Genomic DNA, 24130 nt, shown 5'->3' with positions numbered 1-24130 from the left:
ATTTTCTATTCCGCTATTTAATCAAAAACCTTTGGGGATCAGTTAAATTGGGGGATAGTCTGTGTTGGTACGTGTGAGAGAGATCCACCTTTCCAAGTTGTTGGGGTTCATCTCATACTTCTGAAGGTTTGAGGGTGCTGCCTGTTCCATACCCCCCCTACTCCTCATCTAGCCTTTTAGGGGTACAAACAATAGTAATTGGGGCCTAGTGTGGTTGTGTACGTGTGATATACATACACTTTTTTTGGATCATATTTTCTATTCCGCTATTTAATCAAAAACCTTTGGGGATCAGTTAAATTGGGGGATAGTCTGTGTTGGTACGTGTGAGAGAGATCCACCTTTCCAAGTTGTTGGGGTTCATCTCATACTTCTGAAGGTTTGAGGGTGCTGCCTGTTCCATACCCCCCCTACTCCTCATCTAGCCTTTTAGGGGTACAAACAATAGTAATTGGGGCCTAGTGTGGTTGTGTACGTGTGATATACATACACTTTTTTTGGATCATATTTTCTATTCCGCTATTTAATCAAAAACCTTTGGGGATCAGTTAAATTGGGGGATAGTCTGTGTTGGTACGTGTGAGAGAGATCCACCTTTCCAAGTTGTTGGGGTTCATCTCATACTTCTGAAGGTTTGAGGGTGCTGCCTGTTCCATACTCCCCCTACTCCTCATCTAGCCTTTTAGGGGTACAAACAATAGTAATTGGGGCCCAGTGTGGTTGTGTACGTGTGATATACATACACTTTTTTTGGATCATATTTTCTATTCCGCTATTTAATTTAACTGGGCCTCCATGCGAGACCTGTGTGCCTTGTTGCGCTGTTTTGAGTACTCCACCAACATGGCCAGTGGCAATGACGCCGTTCTCAGCTTAACTATCCCACTTCTATGCCTCCTTCTAAACAATTCGGGCGATGATGGAAGAGGATGAGGCACAGGATGAGGAGGAGGAGGAGGATGAAGAGGTAACATTTCCAAGGCTTTCAGGGCAGTCATTCGCAAGGGGCTCCGAGGGTGGGTTCCTGCACACGCAAACGCCAGGGACGCAATTGTCCAGCAGGGGCACAGTTCTGGAGGATGAGGAGGATGAGGAGGAGGAGGAGCTGGAGGAGGAGATGGAACCATGTTCACAGCAGGGTGGCACCCAGGCCAGCTCATGGCCATCACTGGTGCGTGGCTGGGGGGATACAGAGGACACGGACGATACACCTCCCACAGAGGACAGCCTTTCGTTGCCTCTGGGCAGCCTGGCACACATGAGCGATTACATGCTGCAGTGTCTCCACAACGACCGCCGAGTTGCCCACATTCTAACTTGTGCTGATTACTGGGTGGCCACGCTGCTGGATCCCCGTTACAAGGACAACGTACCGTCCTTAATTCACTCACTGGAGCGCGATCGCAAGATGCGCGAGTACAAGCGCACGCTGGTAGACGCCATGCTGCTGGCATTCCCATCTGACAGCGGGGCCACAGTGGAAGCACAAGGCAGAGGAGGAGGAGGAGGAGGTCGCCAACGCAACCAGGGCACCGCCAGCACCTCAGAAGGCAGGGTTAGCATGGCCGAAATGTGGAAAAGCTTTGTCAGCACGCCACAACAAACAGCAGCACCAGCAGCTCAGATGGAACGTCTTAGCAGGAGGCAGCATTTTACCAACATGGTGGAGCAGTATGTGTGCACACGCCTACATGTAGTGAATGACGGGTCTGCCCCCTTCAACTTCTGGGTCTCCAAATTGGGCACATGGCCTGAGCTTGCCCTTTACGCCTTGGAGGTGCTGGCGTGCCCTGCAGCCAGTGTATTATCTGAACGGGTATTTAGCACGGCTGGGGGCGTTATAACAGACAAGCGCAGCCGCCTGTCCAGAGACAATGTGGACAAGCTCACGTTCATTAAAATGAACCAGGCATGGATCCCACGGGACTTTTCCGTACCTTATGCAGAATAGCAATGGATACCGACCTTACCCACCCATTGTTCCATTTTTGCTCTTTCTCACTCTTTTGGGGTGTACCCTCATTTAAAATTTTTGAAAAGAAGCAGTGTTGGCTACCTCGTCCTCCTCCTCAGGGCCAGATTAATGTAGGGGCTATTGGAGCTGCAGCTCCAGGCCCCTACCTTTTATATAGGCCCCGGGTTGGCCATATTCACTGTTACCGCTCTTCTGTCACTTGTAAACACAGAAGTCTGGCTTCTATGCTCGCTTCCCCAGGCAGCACCCTCAGAACCTCCCCACACAGCGTGAAGGCCGGACAAGGAGGGACAGTTGGCGATGCATGGATGTGTTTATGGGCTTCAGAGACAGCATCCCATGTTGAATTAGGCATGCATGGCTGCACCCTTCCTCCTCTGGGTGCATGGCAAGGCACGGCCCTTAAGGCCCTTCAAAATCCTCAGCACCAAGCCCATGATGCTGTTAATCCGGCCCTGGTCCTCCTCCACCGCCGCTTCCACCTACACCGCCCATAGGTGTGCGCAGCCTATTGCATTAAGGTGTGCACCCCAAAGTTGAAATACACATGCATGTGTTTGCCAGCAGGGAGAGTAATGTATCGGGGCCATGTACCTGTAGGCAAGGAGAAATAGAGCAGAGCAGGTCCCAGGGAGATCTTTCCCATCTCCTCACTGGCAATGCTATGTGCCCTAGGTGATTAGGGTGTGCCCAGGCACACCCAGCACACCCTGTGCGCACGCCTATGTCACCGCCACATCCACCACCACCTCAACCTCCCTCCTACTCCATATGGGCCTCGTCCTTCAGAGATGAAGAAGAACATTGTTTTATTTTTCTGTTTTTTTTTGTTGTTTTAAGTTATTTCCCTATCCACATTTGTTTGTAGAGCACTTGCCATGCTCTTAATTACGTTTTGCTGCCATTTGCAGCACTCTAGCCCTTTCCTTTGGTGTTTTAGAGCCATTTTAGTGCCTTAAAGTTCGGGTCCCCATTGACTTCAATGGGGTTCGGTGTCCGGGAAAAGTTCGGTAAAAGTCCGGGACACGGACCCGGACTTTTTTTTAAAGTTCGGCCGAACCCGTCGAACACGGACATCTAGGTGTCCGCTCAACCCTAATGGCCGCAAATAAATACACAATAAGTGCAGGGTCAATTCGGTGCAACTAAAATCCAAAAGTATAAAAAAATGTGTATGGAACTAGAGTTGTAAACAATTAGGAAAGTACAGAAAAAAGTCCAAAATTGAGCAATATACCGTATATACAATGTACAAAACGTGTCCCATACAATATTGAATAGGTGCAAAGTCCACAAAATCGTTAAGGTGCTCTTTTTTGGAGTGACACGGAGTGGGTAAATAGGTGAGAGATCAGGTGCTCCCCTTCCAATAGGTCCTGCGCTTACCAGAGCTGGGTACCCCTACAGGGGTAAATCGCAGGTCGATAATAGGGATCGCTCCCATGCAGCAGGGGTCCGGTCCCTGTATCTCTCTAACTGGCTCCACTTGACAGGTCGCACTGCAAAGAGGTAATAGGGGGCTTACATTGGCATCAATACCCAGGGTCTCTCCCGGCCTCCAGCCCTCTCCCTCTCTGGTGGGGCCCCGCCCTCTCTCTCTTCCTGCGGTCGGTACGGCTCCCCGGGAAGGACAATCCTCCTCAGCGCGATACAACAGCCTGCTACTTCAGACACACCTCTTTCACTCAGAACACGCCTACTGTTGCCTGAGAACACGCCTTCCCTTTGCCTAGCCTACAGCACCTGGTATTCCCAGGCGGTCTCCCATCCAGGTACTAACCAGGCCCGACCCTGCTTAGCTTCCGAGATGAGATGAGATCGGGCGCTTTCTGGGTGATGTGGCCGTATGCAAAGGGAAGGCGTGTTCTCAGGCAACAGTAGGCATGTTCTGAGTGAAGGAGGTGTGTCTGAAGTAGCGGGCTGTAGTATCGCGCAGAGGAGGATTTTTTAGATTTTAGTTGCACCGAATTGACCTTGCACTTATTGTGTATTTGCGGCAATATATATTTATTTATTTTTTTGAATAACTTCTTCTTATTGCAATAGATCATTTTTATCACTACAGGTCCACACACATGACTGTGTGAAGTCTCTGCACTGTAGGTGGTTCGATTAGTTTGATCTATTTATCTATTTATATATATTATTGATCAGGACGATCCAATTTTCATTAGCACATAGCACTTTCTTTGGTCATTTCATTTTATTCCCTAGTGGTTCACATATTCACTATTTGGCACTTTGCACTTTTTGCACATGAAATTAAGTTATAATGATTATGTTTTTTACTCTTGAATTATGTTTATTGAATAGTAATTTTAAGTAACATGATACCTATTTATATGTATACATTGCACAAGTCACTTTTACTCACATTAGTGTGAGTTCAGTTTACACATTTAACTAGCTATTGAACACTAACCCTTAGAATCTCACTCTACACATCTTTCATACACTCTTCATTGGCAGCGCCAATCACTTCCCCCTCTTTTATACACATCTTGTTCGGGGGTAAACAAGACTGCGAACCGCTGATTGAAGTGGTCTACGAGAGGCCAAATTTTGTGGAGGCAATCATATTCAGGGTCTCCCCGAGGACGACAGAGTTCATTGTCGCTGAAATGCATGAACCAAAATATTTGTTCGTATCGAGCCCTGGACATAGCAGCAGAGGACAAGTGCATTTGATGAATTGGGTCAGTGGACCAATATAACCGCAATTCATTCTTTTTTGTAATGCCCGTGTTGAAGGAAAGGCCCAGAAAGGTTTTAAACTCGGGAATCATAATAGGATTCCAGGCGAATGGTCTGGCAAGGGGTGAATTTGGGTTGGCGGCGATGAATTGTTGAGCGTATAAATTTTATTGGTCCACAATAGATCCGAAAAGATCTTCAGTGAAAAACAGCTCAAAAAAGTTAATGGGATTAAAGCCAGCTGTTTCCACTTGAATTCCGGGTTGGGCAGTGAATGGGGGAAGTACTGGAATCTGTGGGCTGCCAATTAGGAAATGCCAGCGCTTCAGGGAAGACACTATGGGCTCTACGCGCCTTTCTTCGGATACGCGGTGGCTGTGGGCCACTACTCGTGCTAGCCACCGAACCAGCTTCAACTGCACTTAGGTGACTCGCCACGTCACCAGGTGATACTGCAGTGCTGGTTGTAGGTCCAGGGTGTACTAGGCCGCTCGTGCTTGCCAGATCACGAGAAGTGTGATCGGCACTAGTACTGGCACTCTGCTGCATACGAGAAACTCCCAGTTTTTGCATCTCAGCAACTCCAGAATGGGGTCGGGTACGCCTGACCTTAGCAGGGACCCCTCTGTCGCCGGAGCTATCTGTCAGGGAGCCGCTGCTGTCATCTGGTTCGTAAACTGACCCTGATTCTGCCAGTGAGGCTTCCCCATCGCTCCCATCTGACATGGCCAGTATACTGTAGACCTCTTCACCACTGTACCAACGTTTGGTCATTTTAGTAACTAAATTTACCGGTACAGTAGTGTGACTACTAGGTAATAAAAGCACCTGGTTGCCGAGGACTATTTGGTCGCTACAAAAAAAAAACTGCTAGTGCTAGCAGAGATCAGGCCTGACTCTGCTAATGCAGCGGTTTTGTGTGATTTGTGTTTTTTGGAAGTGTCAGTAATCTATTGATTACTACACTTGCCTGGGTAAGGTGGTCTGGGCAGGGGGGCAAAACGCAGGTGCTAGCAGGAATCAGTGCTGATTGTGCAAACACTGAGTTTTGGGAACACTAAATTATGGGGATGCTAGTATAGTTCTGATTAGATCAGATATTGATCTGTTCAAACACTATACTAGTAATGGAGGTGTGTGTGTATGTGTGTTAGTGTACTTGACTGTAACTGACGCTAAGTAACGATGGTGTAGTGGGACCCTGACGCTAACTAGCCTAAGTTGTGTCACCTGTGACACTAATACAGTGATCGGTAATCACTGTATATAGTGAACACTGTGACAGGGCAGTGAAGGGGTTAACTGGGGGAGATCAAGGGGTTAAAACTTTATAGGAGGATAGATGGCGGGTGGCCTAAACCTATTTGGGCTTAGCGCAAATTAGGGTCACAAGTGACACTAAATACAGTGATCAGTAGTTATCTGATATACTGTATATATTAGTGCACTGTGTGATAGGGAGTGAAGGGGTTAACTGGGGGAGATCGAGGGGTTAAAAGTTTATTAGGGGATAGGTGGCGGGTGCCCTAACCATATCTGGACTTAGCGCAAGCGCAAATTAGTGTCACATACAGTGATCAGTATTTACCTATATACTGTATTTAGTGCACAGAGTAATAGGGAGTAAAGGGGTTAACTGGGGGTGATCAAGGGGTTAAAACTTTATTAGGGGATAGGTGGCGGGTGCCCTAACCCTATTTAGGCCTAGCGCAAATTAGGCTCACAAGTGACACTTATACAGTGATCAGTAAAAGATCTGTATACCACTGTATATAGTGTTCACTGTAAGGGGTTTGGGGGGTGATCAGGGGGTGATCAGAGGTGATCAAGGGGTTAAATGTGCCTATGTGAGGTGTGTCAGTGTGCTGTTTGGTGGAACTCACGTTTTTAATGTGTCTCAGTCTTCTCCTGGAACCGAAAGGGCTCCAGAAGGGACAGTGGCATCACTTCCCCTGCCTGTGTTTACATTACACAGGCAGGGGAAAGATTACCATTGGCTGGAACCGATCGCCAGAATCAGACCAAAAATCATTGGTCAGTATCTGGTGACTGATCGGTTCCCTACCGAATCCGACCAGAATCGGCTCCCACGGCACGCGGGAGCGCTCTCTGGGAGCCGTGATCGCGCCCGACGTAGGTCTACATCGCTGGACGGGATCGTGCCGGGATGTGAGCGGTCGTAAAGTGGTTAAACACACAGGAGCTGTTCCTGCTGTTGTATTTTACTCAGACAAGGAGCAGAGATTATTATGCAAGTATTCCTATGTTCTAAAAATTTAACTGCAGTTGCCCGTAGCTTCTTGAGTGTGTATCTGAATCCTTGTGACAGATAGAGCATCTCTGTCCTATTTTTTATTATGTCACATACACAGTGCCAGAATGCTTGGTCTGTGCTACTGTATGTAGTGGTCACCTTCCAGTATATTACTAGGTGAACCTGTTTATTGCAATAAAGTTTATATGCAGCCCCTAATATTTTAGTTAACCTTGTTTCTTCTGGTCTGGAATTCTGTAGCTAGTTTAAGCTCAGGGCTCAATAACCAGTACAGGCTAGAGCCAGGTTAGACATCCAAATGCATGAGAGATTAGATGCGAATAAGTACTAAGCATAGAGTAGCTAGGCTGATTCTGAGTTCCAGTGCCACACCACGGTATCTGTTGGGGAAAAGCTGCAGTCCAGGCTGGTTGCACAATGGCTGGAGGGTCTCCTCATCACTGCAGATCTAATCTTTGGGTCTCTGACACAAGATGTACATTGTGTCATGATTATGCTCAGGGGCCCCTGCAACTAGACTTTGCTGCAACATTCATCTGGAAGTATCTTTGTTAATAACTATTTATTGCTATTAATACATTTATTATTGGATGTACAGTATGTACTATTAATTATCTTATCTTACATAAAGCTTGTAATATTTCCATACTTGTGTGCATCTTATAAACTTATGGTTAATATGGTCTGCTGGTTGCAGTGTTTCCTCTGCATCCAATTACTTTTAGTGGTTGATCTCCCAGGAAGGGAATCCATTTGTTCACAGAGGCCCTGTCCTAGATTGAGGTCCCACCAAATGTATTATCAAAAGAGAGGGGAAATCTGCGCTTAGGATAAGAGAGAATGTGAAAGTTTTGACTGCAGCCTACCTCTAGATTGTTCACACAAGTGAACAGCAAATTAAAAGGTTGGATGGGGAGGTAAATGGCGCTGTCCGATGTCTAGAGGTATATAAATTTGATAAATTATAATTGCACTACCCCAGGTAAATAAATGTGTAGATGAAAATTGTAAACACTTGTAAACACATGTATCAATAAAACATTAATCAGGCGTAAATTCACTTTTGTTCCTGTTTCTTTATGCGACTTTGGAATTGCATCACTTTGCACTACTAATAGCACTTTTAAATTTAGGTTACCATTTGGGATACCACTTAATATCCATCTGCACTTGCCCCTTTGAGGCTTGCTCTATTGGATTGGAGCTCATTCACAATTAGTCACTAGAGCACTTTTTCTTTGTACCCTGATTGTTATTTGCACTTTCTATTTGGCTTACAAAGTATATTTATATTACTAACTGTATGCACTTAGCCACGTTATATTGTTGCAGGAGATTCACTTGTATCTTCTTATTACCAATGATTTTTGTCACATCTGTATTTATTTGGAGTTTTTACGTCTGATTGATGTTTTATTGATACATATACTAAGTGTTTACAATTTTCATCTACACATATATTTACCTGGGGTAAATGTATTATCAACCCATTCTTTCACTTAATGAAGGTTCTGGCCCACCTACATACCCAAAGCCAAAATTAGGGGGGGGGGGGCAAGGGGGAGATGTACCCTAGGCACGCTATTGAGGGAGAACGGTGGCTCCACCTCCCTCCTGCCAGAAAGCATTCAGCTGCTGCAGGAGTAAAATACAGCCATCTGTACCAGTATGCCACTCCAGCTGTCACTTCTGTCCATGCCCCTTCTTAAGCTGTCTGGCCCCTGTACTCCTCTGGTATCCCCCAATGCTAGCCTCCTCTCCCGTCAGCTAGCTGTACAGTCATTTGTCCAGCCCCACTCTCCTTCCTCCTCCATGCTCCTCTGGTCCCCCCTCGCTCCCCCCCCCCAGTGCTAACCTCTTCTCCCACGGCTAGCTGTGGGCTGAATAAAGGCATAATCTTCAGTATGGAGAAGTTCAGCATGTGATCGGTAAAACAGCCACAAAATAGTTACAAAAATACCCTCCTCGGCACTCGTTCTCCTGGTCTTCCCTTCCCCTGCTCTCCATACTGAATAGGGAAGACCAGGAGAATGACTGCCGAGGAGGGTTATGTTGTAACTATTTTGTGGCTGTTTTACCGATCACATGACGAACTTCTCCATGTTGAAGATTATGCTTTTATTCAGCTCGCCCGCTTACTGAACAGCTAGCCGACAGGAGGAGGGGAGCGCTGGGAGGAGCAGGGGGAAAAAATGACTGCACAGCTATTGCCCGGGAATCTGAGACTGAGTTTTCCTGCCTTATTGAGCTTCTTCTTATCCTGTCTGTCTATTGTATCAGCCGTTGCACACTGTGCACAGTGCACCCCTATACCCTGCACTCGGTACACAGCACACCCTAAAACTTTGCACTCTGTATGTACAACCAATGCCAAAAGTTTTGAGAAGGACACAAATTATAATTTTCACAAAGTCTGATGCCTCGGGTTTAATTATGCAGAATGCTATAAAGAGTGATCAGATGAATTGCAATTAATTGCAAAGTCCCTCATTGCCATGAAAATTAACTTAATCCAATGAAAACAAAATTCCACTGCATCTGTAAAGAAGGCTTCAGGGCATCCAAGAAAGTCCAGCAAGTGCCAGGACCATCTCCTACAGGTGATTAAGCTGTGGGATCGGGATGCAACCTGTGCAGAGCTTGCTCAGGAATGGCAGCAGGCAGGTGTGAGTGCATCTGAATGTACAGTGAGGGAAAGACATTTGGAGGATGGCCTGATGTCAAGAAGGGCAGCAAAGAAGCCACTTCTCTCCAGGAAAAATATCACAGAGAGACTGATATTCTGCAAAAGGTACAGGGATTGGACTGCTAAGGACTGGGGTGAAGTAATTTTCTCTGATAAGTCCCCTTTCCGATTGATTGGGGCATCTGTAAAAAACCTTGTCCAGAGAAGGAAAGGTGAGCGCTACCATCAGTCCTGTTTTATGCCAACAGTAAAGCATCCTGAGACCATTCATGTGTGGGATGCTTCTCAGGGAGTGGGCTTAATGGCACTGCTGGAACAGTTAAAGGGCAAAAATCTATAAACCTATTACAAGACAATTTTATGGTGCAGTTTATGTAGGCCCCCACTAGAAATGATGCTCTGTTGGACCTGGTAATCTCAAACCATGCAGTATATTAATAATGTTCATATAGAACATCTGGGTAGCAGTGACCATAAAAATATTTCTTTTAATGTTAGATGTAAGCAATAAATGCATACAGAAAATACAAAAACACTTAACTTTAAGAGAGCAAATTTTCCAAGGATAAGGGCTACTCTCCAAGATTTAGACTGGGAGGGAATATTGGCATCGATGAGCACAGAACAGAAATAAGAAATTTTCAAAAAGACTTTATGCAAACTCACTGTAAAGTATATTCCCATGGGTAATAAGTTTAAAAAGCTAAAAATAAAACCTATGTGGCTTACGGCCAAAGTTAAAAAGCTATAGATAAAAAGAAAAGAGCTTTTAAAAAATATAAAAATAAAGGATCACTATCGTTGTTTAATTTTTACAAAGAATATAACAGAATATGCATAAAGTAAATCAAGGACGCAAAAATTTAAAATGAACGACAGATTGAAAAAGATAGTAGGACAAACCCCAAAAAATTCTTCAAATATAATAACAGTAAAAAGGTTAGGTCTGAGCATGTAGGCCCTTTACAAAATAATCAGGAGTGGGTGACTGGGGACAAAGAGAAGGAAAATGTATTAATAACTTTCTTCAGCTCTGTATATGCAAAGGAGCATGGGGGAGCTCATGACCAGAATGAGGATGGTATTGACACAGCCCCAAATGATCCACAATGACTCAAAAGTGATATGGTCCAGAACTGCGGGCGGATTTCCTCACTTGATCCCCGACGATCGGGGAAGAGCGGCGGTGATCACTGCCTCTCCTCCCCTGGCCTGACTCCCGCTGTGTCTGAATACAGCGGGAGCGAGCCTCCAGCGGCGTGCGTGCGTGCGCCGCCAAAAGAGGGGAGAGTCTGGTGACGTAGGTCTACGTCGCCAGACGTTAATGAGCCACTTTGCCGCAGTAGCAGCACAGTGACCAATGGGCAAGTGGTTAAAGTCCCATGGCCTTTTTATTTTTCCTTATATACATATTTAGGGATGGAGGCCTCCCACCATGGATGCTTTGGGTCACAAAACCTTTTTTCTGACAAGCTTCAAGCAATTATTATGCAAGAATGAGCTGCCATCAGTCAGGATGTGGACCACATGCCAGGGCACACTGCATAGGCCTTGATAAAGAAGGGTCAACACTGCAAATATTGACTTTTTGCATAAACTTACACTGCAAATATTGACTTTTTGCATAAACTTAATGTCATTGTCAAAAAAAGCCTTTGACACTTATGAAATGCTTGTAATTATACTTCAGTATACCATAGTAACATCTGACAAAAAGATCCAAAAACACTGAACCAGCAGACTGTGTAACAGTTAATATTTGTGTCATTCTCAAAACTTTTGGCCACGGCTGTAGAGCGCTCCTCAACCCTGCACTCTGCACACAGTGCACCCCAAAACTCTATATAGTGCACCCCTAAATCCTGCCCTCTGTGCACAACAGACCCCTAAACTTTGCACTCTGTACACAGCGCACCCCTGAACTCTGCACTCTGCACACAGTGCACCCCTGAACCCTGCACTCTGTATGTAGCACATCTCCTGAACCCTGAAACCTGAAATCTGTACGTAGCGCCCCCCCCCAAACCCTTCACTCTGTATGTAGCACACCCCTAACCTTTGCACTCTGTACGTATTGAACCCCTAAACCCTGCACTCTGTATGTACTGCACCCCTTAACCCTGCACTCTGTACACAGTGCACCCCTAAGCCCTCCATTCTGTACACAGTGCACCCCTAAACCCTGCACTCTATACACGGCGCACTCCCAAACCCTGTACACTATAAACAGCACACCCCTAAATCCTGCACTCTGTATGTACTGCACCCCTAAATCCTGCACACTGTATGTACTAAACCCTGCACCCTGTGCACAGCACACTCCTAAACTCTGCACTCTGTACACAGCGCACCCCTGAATCCTCCAATGTGTACATAGCGCACCCCTAAACCCTGCCCTCTGTACGCAGTGCACCACTAAACATTGCACTGTGTATGTAAAACACCCCTGAATCCTACACTCTATATGTACTGCACCCCTAAACCCTGCACTCTGTATGTAGCACACCCCTAAACCCTGCACTTTGTACGTAGCACACCTATAAACCCTGCACTTTGTACACAGAACACCCCTGAACCCTGAAGTCTGTATATAGTTGAACCAATAAAACGTGCACTCTGTGTGCAGAACACCCCTGAACCCTCCACTCTACATGTAGTGCACCCCTAAACCCGGGACCCTGTAAATAGGCACTCTAGGCACTCCTAAACCCTGCAATCTGTATGTAGAGCACCCTTGAACTCTGGGAGGGAGGGGGTGCTGACCTAAGTCTTTGCCCTGGTTGAAAGAATGTCTAGCTTCGCCACTGTATATACCTATCAGTTTAGCGCAATATCCTGTTTGGGAAGGGTATTTTGTTATAAACCCCCAAAAAAGGGCTACATAGGCACACTACGATGGGGGTCTTGTTCTTCTCTTTTAAGTAATCTGGCTAAGTATTTTGAATTGTGTGCTGTATTCAAAAATTATATATGTGAATACATCTTGTACGCTAATTTATTACTAAAGGAAACCAACTAGCAGCTGTATACATCTTTCATTTCTTCAGTCTTTTGTTTTTTTCATTTATGATGAAGTCCTTTTTTACTTTTCTCATGCATTCTGTTTTGTGTATAGACAGTGGAATATACAGTCTTGACCAGGTTTTTATATGGTTTTTCTCAGTTACAATTCGAAAACATCAACGTCTCCACAATTTATTGTAGATTCAGGATATATATGTAGATGGAACTTTGAGGTTTTTAATATATTTCGTAACCTCAATGCAATGCATGCAACACACAACAATAAATATTCCTAAAAATGTAGGTGTGCTTGAGATTTTTCAAAGACCAGGTTAGTGCAGGTCAGTGCATGCCAAAATGTGAATTACCCCATACGAATTAGGATAGTGCAATATAAGAATAAGTGTGAATTGGCCATTTTTAATTGCGTGGTTCATTTTGGAGCTTGCACAGGATTATAGCTATAATCCCCTCCATAGCTAAACTGTTTTAGGGGTTATTTTGAATTTTGTATAATTAGAATATATATTGTACAGACTGTATATAAAGTATAAATATGGTCATTTCCATGTATAAAAGGGGGGCGTGACTTCCGCATGGACCTGTGAGGACGTGTCTTCCGTGAGCTCTGCCGGAGGCTTCTAATTAAGTGCTATTAACTTCCTTACCGAGCCTGATTTCTTACCCGATCATCATGGGCAAATGAACGGGACAGTCCCTGACTGCCAAGGGATCGTCCGCTGGCTCCATCAAGCATTTCCTGGCCACGGAACCCGAGGACTCCATTGATGCAGGGCTAACGGGCCGCTCTCCACATGGCGGAGGCTCCTCCTCTCTTCTCAGGCAGAGTTCCCGCCAGAGCTTGCCGGCCTCATTTGCGATACAGACAGACGGAGCCCCTCTCCCAGGTGAGCGGAGTTTGCTGCATTAGTTAGCGGGCTCCCAACCAAGCAAGGACTAGCCTCAATGCTACACAGTCTGGAACAGGCAATCAAAAAAGAGGTCTCCGCGGTCCGGGCCGATCTGTCCCAAGTCCTATCCAGGATTGAGGAGACAGAACAACGCTCAGACTCCCACACGACCGCCATCAGAGACCTGAAAATCAACCAAAAGCGGGCAGTTATTGCACACAGGATGGCCCTCTACAAGATCGAGGATCAGGAGAGCAGAAATCATTGCAGTCTAAGTTGTAATATCAGGCAGTGGCCCTACAAAGGGCTTCCGACTGGAAACATCACAGAATGTCCAAACTTTGGGTTCAACTGGAAAAAGAGCTGTGCGAGTCAGACCCTTATATGCAACTCTGGGTTCCGCAAGCTTACAGATAGTGTCCCCATATGAGGTGGAGTTCCAGGGGAGACTACTGACAAAGGAACAGGGCCATATGTCAGCCAAGGACAAGGTGGACTGGAGAAAATATGTAATGCGAGAACTCTGGCAGGAGTCCATGGAGGTAGCACAGCTTTGGCAGAAAGAGAAGCTTCCAAGTACAGCGCAACACTGGCAGGAACGAGTGAGCCAACGGATGTTTATCCTGCTTGACGGAGTGGGTAAGGCACCTTGAGTGCCTGGTCCAGAGAGAAATTATGCTGGACGACTCGTACCGGGCACTATGGTGGTACGCAGTCCAGCGAGACCCTTGGTTGGCAGAAGGCATTCAACCAGAGGGGGGATTCTATGATGGCCCAGGCCTGTTGTGGAAGGCCATGGAGGAGGATGATGATTTTGGCAGTCCTGCAATGTCGCGGTTCTGGGCTATTTATTATTACTGGAGAAGGATGCTACCGGTCCAATTGTTGGAGCTGAGATTAGACCTCAGCCACCTGGTTATCATGGAGTGGGGGTTGAAACATGACTACCAAACACCTCCTAGACTTGGCCCAGCAGCAGCCAACAGCACTGGGGGTGGAGATGGTCGTGCCAGCTACCCAGGACCAGCTAGCATTAGTGGGAGAGGCGATTGTAGGTCCCTCGTCCCAGCAGCAGCCAACACCACTGGGGGTGGAGATGGTCGTGCCCACTACCCAGGACCAGCAAGCAATTCCAGAGACTGTGGATTTAGTAGACTATTCTGCGGAGGAGGAACCTCCCAGTGTGCCTACAGCAGAAGCGCTGACAACGGGAAAGAGGGTCCAAGACCTCTGCCCCACAGCTGCGGCAGTTCCAGAGGCCCAGGGTGAGAAGGTGGTGGTCACTCCCCAGCAGCTGAGTGCCTACCCAGTGAAAGAGCTTGCAGCAGGGCAGAACCCCACTGGTCTCTGCCCACCAGTCCATGCAGCATTTGGCACGGAAGAGATGGATGGGGCCGTGGCCTCCACCCCTGGATTACAGAGATGCTGGGCAGTTGGCCCAGGTCCCCAACCCACTAGTATGGGGGCCCATGCCACCCTGATTTTGCCCCTCCAGCAACAACGGGATGCCTCTGGAGGGGATTATAGTTGGTGTCCTGCCCAGGAAGACCCCGGATATTTCAACTGGGACGTAGGGCAGGAGGCCCTCTGGAGCACAGCACAGTCTGGGAAAAGACACCAGACTAACACAGACCCAAACCAGTTGGAGGTCTGGGGTCTGTTTAGTCTCCCCAGGAGGGGGGACATATGTGATGAAGGCCCATTTGCTGGGACGTTCGCTACGGGCTACTGGAAGAGTGTGGAGGCCAGCCTCCTGCCCACGGACTACAGGCCCTGGCCTGTAGGGGAGCGCAGCTCTGTGTGGGGGTGTATGCTGTGGGACCCTTGGAGTACTGTTACTTTGAATTCAAGTCCCTGTCACCCCAAGCGACACAGACTCTAGGCCTAAGCTGCCTACAACCAAGGACTTCACACAATGAGAGACTAAACAGATGGTAATGACATAAGACTCAGCTATGGTATACTGGGGGGATGTGAATGGACACTTATAATAACCCATTAGGATCCGGTAAGAGGCAGTGGTGTTGGGAGATGTCCTTTGTGTGCCACTTCTTTTCTATATTACACCATTTAACATTTACCATCTGGTAAGCATTTGGGACTCAAGGGTGTCGGTGCTTCACTATATCCGTTATCTGGTTCTGGTGGCGGTGTGCACTTCTCAGGGTGACATATTAGTGTATAACAATATTATGCTATGGAGTCTTTATTTTTCTCCCACTTATGATTGCCACCTGTTAATGAGAGGATAATCTGAGCATATCGATCTGAGGCTGGTTGATTCAACTGCATTGAGTTTTTGGGCGAACTCTATTCCGTTTTCCGGTAAGGAGACTATATGAATGCTGATTTGTTCATCTGACCCTGGGATTCTGGAATTTGGACTGTGTCTGTCATCTGGATAACATGTTTTGATATCATTGTGGACATTTTAGGTGTTTATCAATCATTGTGCTTTGTTTGATGATCGCTTGTCGATATAGCACAAATTAGCTCAACTTAGCCCTTTACATTTATACCTTTATTTGTCACAATTTAAGTTGCTGCTGTTGTTTATTAGTTAGCGCAGTTATACCCCCCTTTTTTCACTTATAATAAGGTGTGTTGAAAATGGAGACGGGCAGTCTGCGAGCCTATGTCTTCTGCTTTCATCTGTTTAGAGGTGGTGTGTGTTCACACTTCTAGGAATGCGTATTCGGCTATGTTTTGGGCTTGTGGTTTGTTGAGTCAATTATGATAATGCTAATCCTGTCTGAGCCTGCCGTGTCATTCACCTAAGACTGTATATATTGGAAGTGAGTTGTTGAATAAAGAGTCTTTGTTTTTATCCTTCATCGAGCTTAGGCTGATGTTTGGGGGGGAATGGGGGCCATAGTCACTGCATCACATGGTATTCGGTAGGCCTAAGACAGAAATTCTTGGTCAAAGTATTGGGGATCCGTTACATCCCTCATTTCCTAAAAGCCTGGGAAAGAGATCTACAAAGTGAACTCACTGATACTCTCGCTCCAAGGTTCTACAATTGGTTCACAATACATCCACCTCCTCGGAAACAGCTGAAATTAACTATAAACTGCTAACTCACTGGCATTTCACCCCGGCAACTCTGCACTGTATCTCTCCTCTTATCTCGGACCAATGCTGGAGAGGTTGTGGTGTCAGGGCCTCACATGGTGGCACTGCCCCAAGATACAAGGTTTCTGGTCCGAGGTGCTCTACTGGATTGGCAGAATCCAGGGTTCCCCGATTCGTAGAGACCCCCTGAGTATTGCTGTTTCACTGTGTGGACGAGCCTTCAGCAGTGGCTCTGTGATATTGACTACACTTACTGCATGGAGGACTTGACCTACTCTAAAAGAGGTCTCTCTTCCGTAGCGTTTAAAATATGGGTTTGCTGGCTCGCCTTCACTTACTCACAAGATTACGCCGACTTAATGTCCTCACCGAACTGAGTACTATCATTATATGATCTTTTATTGATAATACAATGCTCAGTTCTTCCTCCGATATAATAGTTTGTAAAGGACCTCAGCTGGGGTCTGACTCTGTCCCTATCCCCCCTATCTCCCATCTCTTCTCCCTTTCCCCCCCTGCTATTTTTCTGTTTCCTCCTTTTCTCTCACTCTCTTCCGCCTTATATATCTTTAGTCTTGGCTTAATCGAACAAATGTTGATTACGGTTTATATTTGTCACCAACTAGCTCTTGTAAGCTTGTAGTGTTTACATACTGTACCTAGTTGCCTCAGTATACAATTTTTTTTCTAGTTATGTTTACAATGTTCACCAAAAAATTGTATGATTATGGTTGTATTATATTGTTCATGTTTTTTCTCAATAAAAATATATTAAACAAAAAAATTGACATGTATAAAAATTACAGATAAACTGAAACATTTTGATAACTAAAAAATGTAAAGAAGGGTAATAAGGAGAGAATAATAGTAATTTCCAACAATAATTTGAATAACAGAATGAATAAAGAAGGATATGGTCTTAAAAGGGTAAAGAAGTATGTTTTTACACATGTGGTACAATTCAATGTGTCGATGGTTGAGTCGCCCTTCATTTTAAATAGCATCCTAATTCACCTCCACAATGCACCAGTGTCGTGCTGCCAAAAAACAAAGCATGCACTACTTTTTACTACAGCGCATTCATTTTAGATGGGCTGCCTAGCAAAACATGTCCCAATGAACAAAAATGATCGTGGTGTGAATGGGCCCTTGAAATGTAATGTCTTCAAAGTTCACAGCCAAAGCATTGAAGCCGTTGTGTAACCAGCTCTATCCACCTTGCTCCCCCTTTCTGAAGGGATTTTTTATCTTCCCAATCCTCTATAATGTAAATACAGAGAAGGTGACTAGAATTACATCATTGCTTTTTTTTTTGCCTTCCTCTGGATTAACTGTGGGTAAAGGATTGTATATATGTATATATATGAATTTCTAATTTTTTATTAAGGTTGAACAAGATAGACTTGAGAGTATCATTTTCAGGCGTTTCTTTGGCCTTTTTTTCAGGCATTTTTGCTCTCTTTTTTCAGGCGTTTTTTCTGGCTTTTTTCAGGCGTTTTTTGCAGGTGTTTGGAGGACGACATTGACATCTAACAAAAACGCTTATAATCTGCCAAAAAAAGAAGCTCATGTACTTTTTTGAGCTTCAGGCGTTTTGCTTCAGGAGACAAATGTGTACAGGGGCCATTGAAATGAAAGGGATTTTGCTTGTTGGGCATTTTGAGACTTCAGAGATGAGCGTTTTACGAGCTTAAATACGCTCAGGTGTGAACAGGGCCTTATGTCTTTTTTTCAACCTGACTAACTATGTAAGGGCTCTTTCACACGGGCGGTCCGATCAGATCCGCCTGTCAGTTTTTTAGGCGGATCTGATCGGATCCTCCATGCAGCTCTATGGGGCAGCGGGTGTCAGCGGAGGTCACCTCCGCTGACACCCGCTGCCATCCGTATCCGATCCTGTGCTGAAATCTGGACGGATGGAAACCCTATTTTTCCATCCGTTCAGTAATCGGAGCGGAGCAGATCTGAGGAGAGCGGACAAGCGGTCCGCTCTCATCCGATCCCCCATAGAGGGCAGCGGGGGCTGAGACACCTCCCTCTCCGCTCTGCAAGCGGAGACGGAGCTGTCATCCGCCCGGCTCAGCGGGGATCGCGGATCGATCCCCGCTGAGCAACACGGATCCGCCTGCGGAGGCGGACTGTGTGAAAGAAGCCTAACTTTGTAACCTTGTGAACATGTGCTTTCTTTTTATGTTTTGAAGTGTTGTATATTAACAGATGTCACAGGATCCTTGCCATCCTCTTTTTTTTCCCATAAAGACTTCTTATGTGTTTCGGTTTAGTTTAACTTCCTTACCGAGGCCTTACTTTCTCTGGCTTTATAGCTATGGCATGGAAATTGCCATTTCATTGTCCAGTGAGACTTAGCATTTGTGGCCAGCACTGTTACTGGACTGAGGGATATTATGAAGTCAGAAAAAGTCAAGCACCAATAACAAAAAGAAACAAAAACAGAGAAAGACAGTTAAGCCTTTCTGACTAATCAGTTCATCAGTTCAGTCACGTCAAAATGTATCAGTTTTTCATCCGTTTTTTCATCAGTTTTTTCATCCTTTTTTTTACATCCACTACCAATGCAAAAACGGATGAAAAACTGACCATTTGTCCGTTTACGATCTGTTTTTCTTCTGATCAGTTTTTTTGACGGATGAAAAATAGGACATTCATCCGTTCCAAAAAAACTGACATTTACGGAAGCGGATGAAAACGGATGTAAACGGAGGATCATCAGTTGTCATTCGTTTTTACATAGAGATGCATTGATGTCCATTTTGCATCCGTCAACGGATGGATGAAAAGCGTATGTGGGAAAGGGGCCTTAAAAATAAGTTAGGCTCAGTTTATTGGTACCTTATGGTTGCTTGCATAAAAGAAAAAGAAAAATATCTGTTTTTTTTTTTTTCCCCCCAAGGTTTATTTGGAGGTCTGTGAACCGTAGAGAGAAACCATCAGGTCCTCTCCTTGTTGCTACATTTTGGCCTGAGCTACCCGAGAAAATAGATGCTGTGTATGAAGACCCTGAAGAGGAGAAGACTGTTTTCTTTGCAGGTGATAATGATGTTTATGATATGATTTATAAGTAAGACAATTATTGTTTCTCAACTTTTTTTCAGTCACGGCACTCTTTTCAACTCTGCACAATGTTGAGGCACCCCATTCTAAAATGTGAAAAACTGCACTAATAGTTATAGATATCGCAGCAACATCCACACATTTAGTTCACCTAACATTGGAGGTGATTTATTCTTCCAAAGCAAAACAAAATTTTGCACACAGGTACTGACTAGTATTCCAATGTTTCTCTTCCTCACTCCGCTAATGTGATCTCAGTGCTGACAGTGAGGGGCAAACTAGGATGCTATGCATGCGTCTGACTTCCTCCTTATCAACTGACCATGTCATTGGTTGTTAGGAGGCCAGCAAATAGAAGGTTGTAATCAGTGCCATCTTACTGAATTGACACGCTGGCCAGTTCCCCGGGGGCCCCACATGCCCAGCGACCCAGCCCCAGCCAAGCATTAGTGCCTGTCAGCCCTGCGCTGCTGTCAGGCCACTAGGGCCGTGGAGGGGGAGCCCACAACTGCAGGAATGCCTGTCCGCCTCCAAGGGAACAGGCACACGTAGGACAGTCGAGTCTGACTCCCGTCCGTGTGTGTGTTCACCGGACCCAGCCGCCCAACTTGGAAGCTGTCATTAGCCTGCCACTGCTGTACCAATAAATATCACTTTATCGATAATTTGTATGTTTATTCTTGTGGGTGATTGTGTAGGCGGGGCCCCAGTGCACTGCATTGCCTGGGGCCCTTTAGTGCTCTTAGGATGGCACTGGTTGTAATGGTGCACAATGAAAACCTGTGGCTTTCAGTAACTAAAAGGAAGGCTTGATCCAACCTTTGGTTTGTTACTATTATTTTGGCTATTTTTAGGAATTTTACCATGGCACTCCTGAAGAAACCAAAGGCACCCCAGAGGCTGGTTTAAAGTATATCTAAAAACAATGTTTTTGTTTCATTGGATACATTAGATACAATAGTGTTTTTCTGCAATCTGTGTCCCATTGGGGAGATTTCTGCTGCTTACAAAAGGAAGTAAGAGAAAAATCTCTTCAAAGTGAGGGAAATCTGAAACAAGTACATCCATTTAAAGATTTATTTCTCTTTATTTATTTACATTTTTTTCTCCTCTGGTGACAGCTCAAACATTTCACAGAGTACAAAAAAACAAAGGGCAAAAATACACAACAAGGACAAAGAAAACAACAATTAAAACTGAGTTCTAACACCTCGATACTCTATCCAAAACTTAAAAAAAAAAAAGAAAGGTTTTGACTATGGATACACATTGAAGTGTATCTATATCCTAAAACAAAACATAATCTAACATAGTCTATGGCAGTTTACCTGCCTTAGATACTTTGTAGTCCATAGCGAGGAAAAAATGTACTGATAAAAGTGCAGCACAGGCAACGAGCCCATAAAGCTGATCGGTTTACAAGATTTCTGGCAAGATCAACAGCCATTTTTGCACTTATTAAAAATATATATGAAAACACTTTAAATGATATTATTAACAGACTGAAATGAAGGAAATAAGTGCAGTTTATTGTTGGGGTCTATCCAAAAGCCATATTTCAGTCTCAAAGTCTGGTGGTTTTAAGTCATGTGCTGTGGCTATTTAAAGCTCTTGTAAATTTAAAGTGTTACTAAACCCACAACAGTAAAATCAGTCTGTATATGCAGTAAACTGTGCGTGGTATACTCACTGTGGAACCTAAGGGTAAATCCTCTGCATTTTGTAAAAAGGCTGTTTGATCCTATATGCACAGACCCTCCCATTCTTGCATTGTCCCCAAAACATCTCCACATAAGACAGAGTTAGTGCAGTCAGTCTGCACATGCTCAGCATTGCTAGAGAGTTTTTTTTTTTCTTTGGAGAGTGCATGTGATCAGCATAGGGCCAATCAGCACTGTCCAGACAAAGGGTCATGGGTCCTGCATCCTCATAGGTCAGCCAGTGCAGTATGAAAACTCCCCCTACAAGCTTTAACAAAGGGAATGATAGAAGTCAAAAGACTGCTATAAACTGCTGATGAGGAAAGGTATTAAGCAGTTTATATTTATTAAAATTATTTCATTTCCATGTTCTGTGTACTGTGGGAAACCCTTTAAGTGCTAAGATCTTCCAGCCAGAGTTATTACAATTCTCTGGTAGTTTTGAAATGTTAACCCTTGCAAGCCAGATGCCCTCTGAGTCTTTTTGGCATCCCCTCTTTCTTCCCATGACATGGTATCTCATTTTTAACATTGTCCAGCATTTCTACCTGTTTTAGCAACTCTGATTTAAATACCGATAGGTCAACCAATCTCCTTCAGATGTAAATGTATTATAAAAGAGGGTACTAAAAACTGGCCAAAGATAATTAGTTTGTATTGTCCCTGCCCTCCTTTGGCCTCACTCAAGAGTGTCACTATCACAGACTACTTACCACTGCTACCATACATAGGTAATCGACTGGCAAAATCAGTGACTGGTTTTTCCTTTGCTTACTGGTGCTCCTCACCCCTCTGACCTGGCACCACAACATGTCAGCCAGAACCAGACTGGACTGTCTGCTGTCCAGTGCCCTGGCCTTTTTTATTGCATGGAAAACATTTATTTTAAGCTGAAACTTTCATGGCCCTATTTGTAAGGATCCATTTACACCAGCTGCTGTGTTAGATTGTAGCAGCTAGTGTGCATTGTGGCACAGGTAGTGCTGATGCACCAATCTCAGTGCATCACAGTGTTCACTGTCATACACGACATTTCATAAAGTTCTGTAGGCCGGCATGCAGTTACTGCACTGCGCTGGAGAAAGCATTGCACCCAGTACTATTTTGCAGTGCACACTGCCAGCACACCACCACAACACAGTGGCCTAAACCAGAATGCATTTTGCCTTGTTTTGCAGGGGGGTCTGGTTGGACTGCACTGGAGTAACTGCCTAACGCTGTCCCACCGCACCTTGTGGTAATCTATCCTAATAATAGAATAGCCTAGGGAGGAGTGACTCATCCAGTAATACACACAACAATGGCATTTATAATCTCTAATTACATATCCTGTTTAAATTTAAGAAAAATCAATGTATGCCTGGTAAATTTTTGGTTGATTTTTTTCATTCTATGATGAACTGGAAATAAGACATATATAAACACTGTACAGTAGTATTTAGAACGGATCGACCAATTATCGGCAATGTAGATATATCGGGGGCAGATATGCACTTTCCCCGATATATCGGGATCCGCCCCTGAGGTTACCGATTTTGCCGATATTTTGGGAAAGTGCTTGCACCGGGGTGATGCCTGCAGCTAGAGGCGTTGTAATGACAATGGATGTGGCTGAGAAGCCTCTCAGGTGTCATTACAAGGAGTGGGAGGGGACGTCCCCCCTCCCCCTCCCGCCGCCTTCCGCGGCTCGCCGGGTCTCCCATCCCACCAGGATATATGATTCACTATTGTTTGCGCTGTGATATATTTTTTCTGCATTTGTGAATTTTGGGATACCACAATTTATGAACAGCTGCATTCTAGAAGTTTAATATTGACAAATAGCTTTTCCACTGATCTTTGCGCTGTTATTTGCACTGCACCCTTCACAACAGTTGGCCAGATCAAGAACACTCTCCAGGTGTATGTGTGTCAAAGTCAACAATCAAGAGAAGACTTCACCAGAGTGAATACAGAGGGTTCACCACAAGATGTAAACCATTGGTGAGCCTCAAAAACAGGAAGGCCAGATTTAGAGTTTGCCAAACAACATCTAAAAAAGCCTTCACAGTTCTGGAACAACATCCTATGGACAGATGAGACCAAGATCAACTTGTACCAGAGTGATGGGAAGCGAAGAGTATGGAGAAGGAAAGGAACTGCTCATGATCCAAAGCATACCACCTCATCAGTGAAGCATGATGGTGGCAGTGTCATGGCGTGGGCATGTATGGCTGCCAATGAAACTGGTTCTCTTGTATTTATTGATGATGTGACTGCTGACAAAAGCAGCAGGATGAATTCTGAATTGTTTCGGGCAATATTATCTGCTGATATTCAGCGAAATGCTTCAGAGCTCATTGGACCGCGCTTCACAGTGCAGATGGAAAATGACCCGAAGCATACTGCGAAAGCAACCAAAGAGTTTTTTAAGGGAAAGAAGTGGAATGTTATGCAATGGCCAAGTCATTCACCTGACCTGAATCCGATTGAGCATGCATTTCACTTACTGAAGACAAAACTGAAGGGGAAATGCCCCAAGAACAAGCAGGAACTGAGGACAGTTGTAGTAGAGGCCTGACAGAGCATCACCAGGAATAGGGATGATCGAAAGGTTCGGGTCGACCATAAATTCCACCCAAACATTGGCTGTTCCAGGTTCGGCCGAATTCCGAACTTTTTGCTGAAAAACTTCGGAATTCGGCAACCAGAATCGACCAAAATGCAATGGGACAGGAACTGGGCTTTGAAAGCCTGTGA

The 24130-nt window shown here is 45.1% G+C and overlaps 1 protein-coding gene across 1 annotated transcript in view; it reads left to right on the top strand.

Moving 5' to 3' along the window:
- MMP2 (matrix metallopeptidase 2) overlaps positions 1–24130 on the top strand; it is a 317663-nt gene that overhangs the window by 246657 nt on the left and 46876 nt on the right. Inside the window, exon 10 of the mRNA XM_082270399.1 lies at positions 19531–19667. Within this exon, the coding sequence (XP_082126525.1) occupies positions 19531–19667 (137 nt within the window). The remainder of the gene's footprint in view (positions 1–19530; positions 19668–24130) is intronic.

The sequence above is a fragment of the Pelophylax lessonae genome (assembly GCF_965119305.1).
Source record: "Pelophylax lessonae genome assembly, chromosome: 10".
Lineage (NCBI taxonomy): Eukaryota > Metazoa > Chordata > Amphibia > Anura > Ranidae > Pelophylax > Pelophylax lessonae.
Note: the sequence above shows the minus strand (reverse complement) of the source record. Positions and strands in the feature narration are given on the sequence as shown.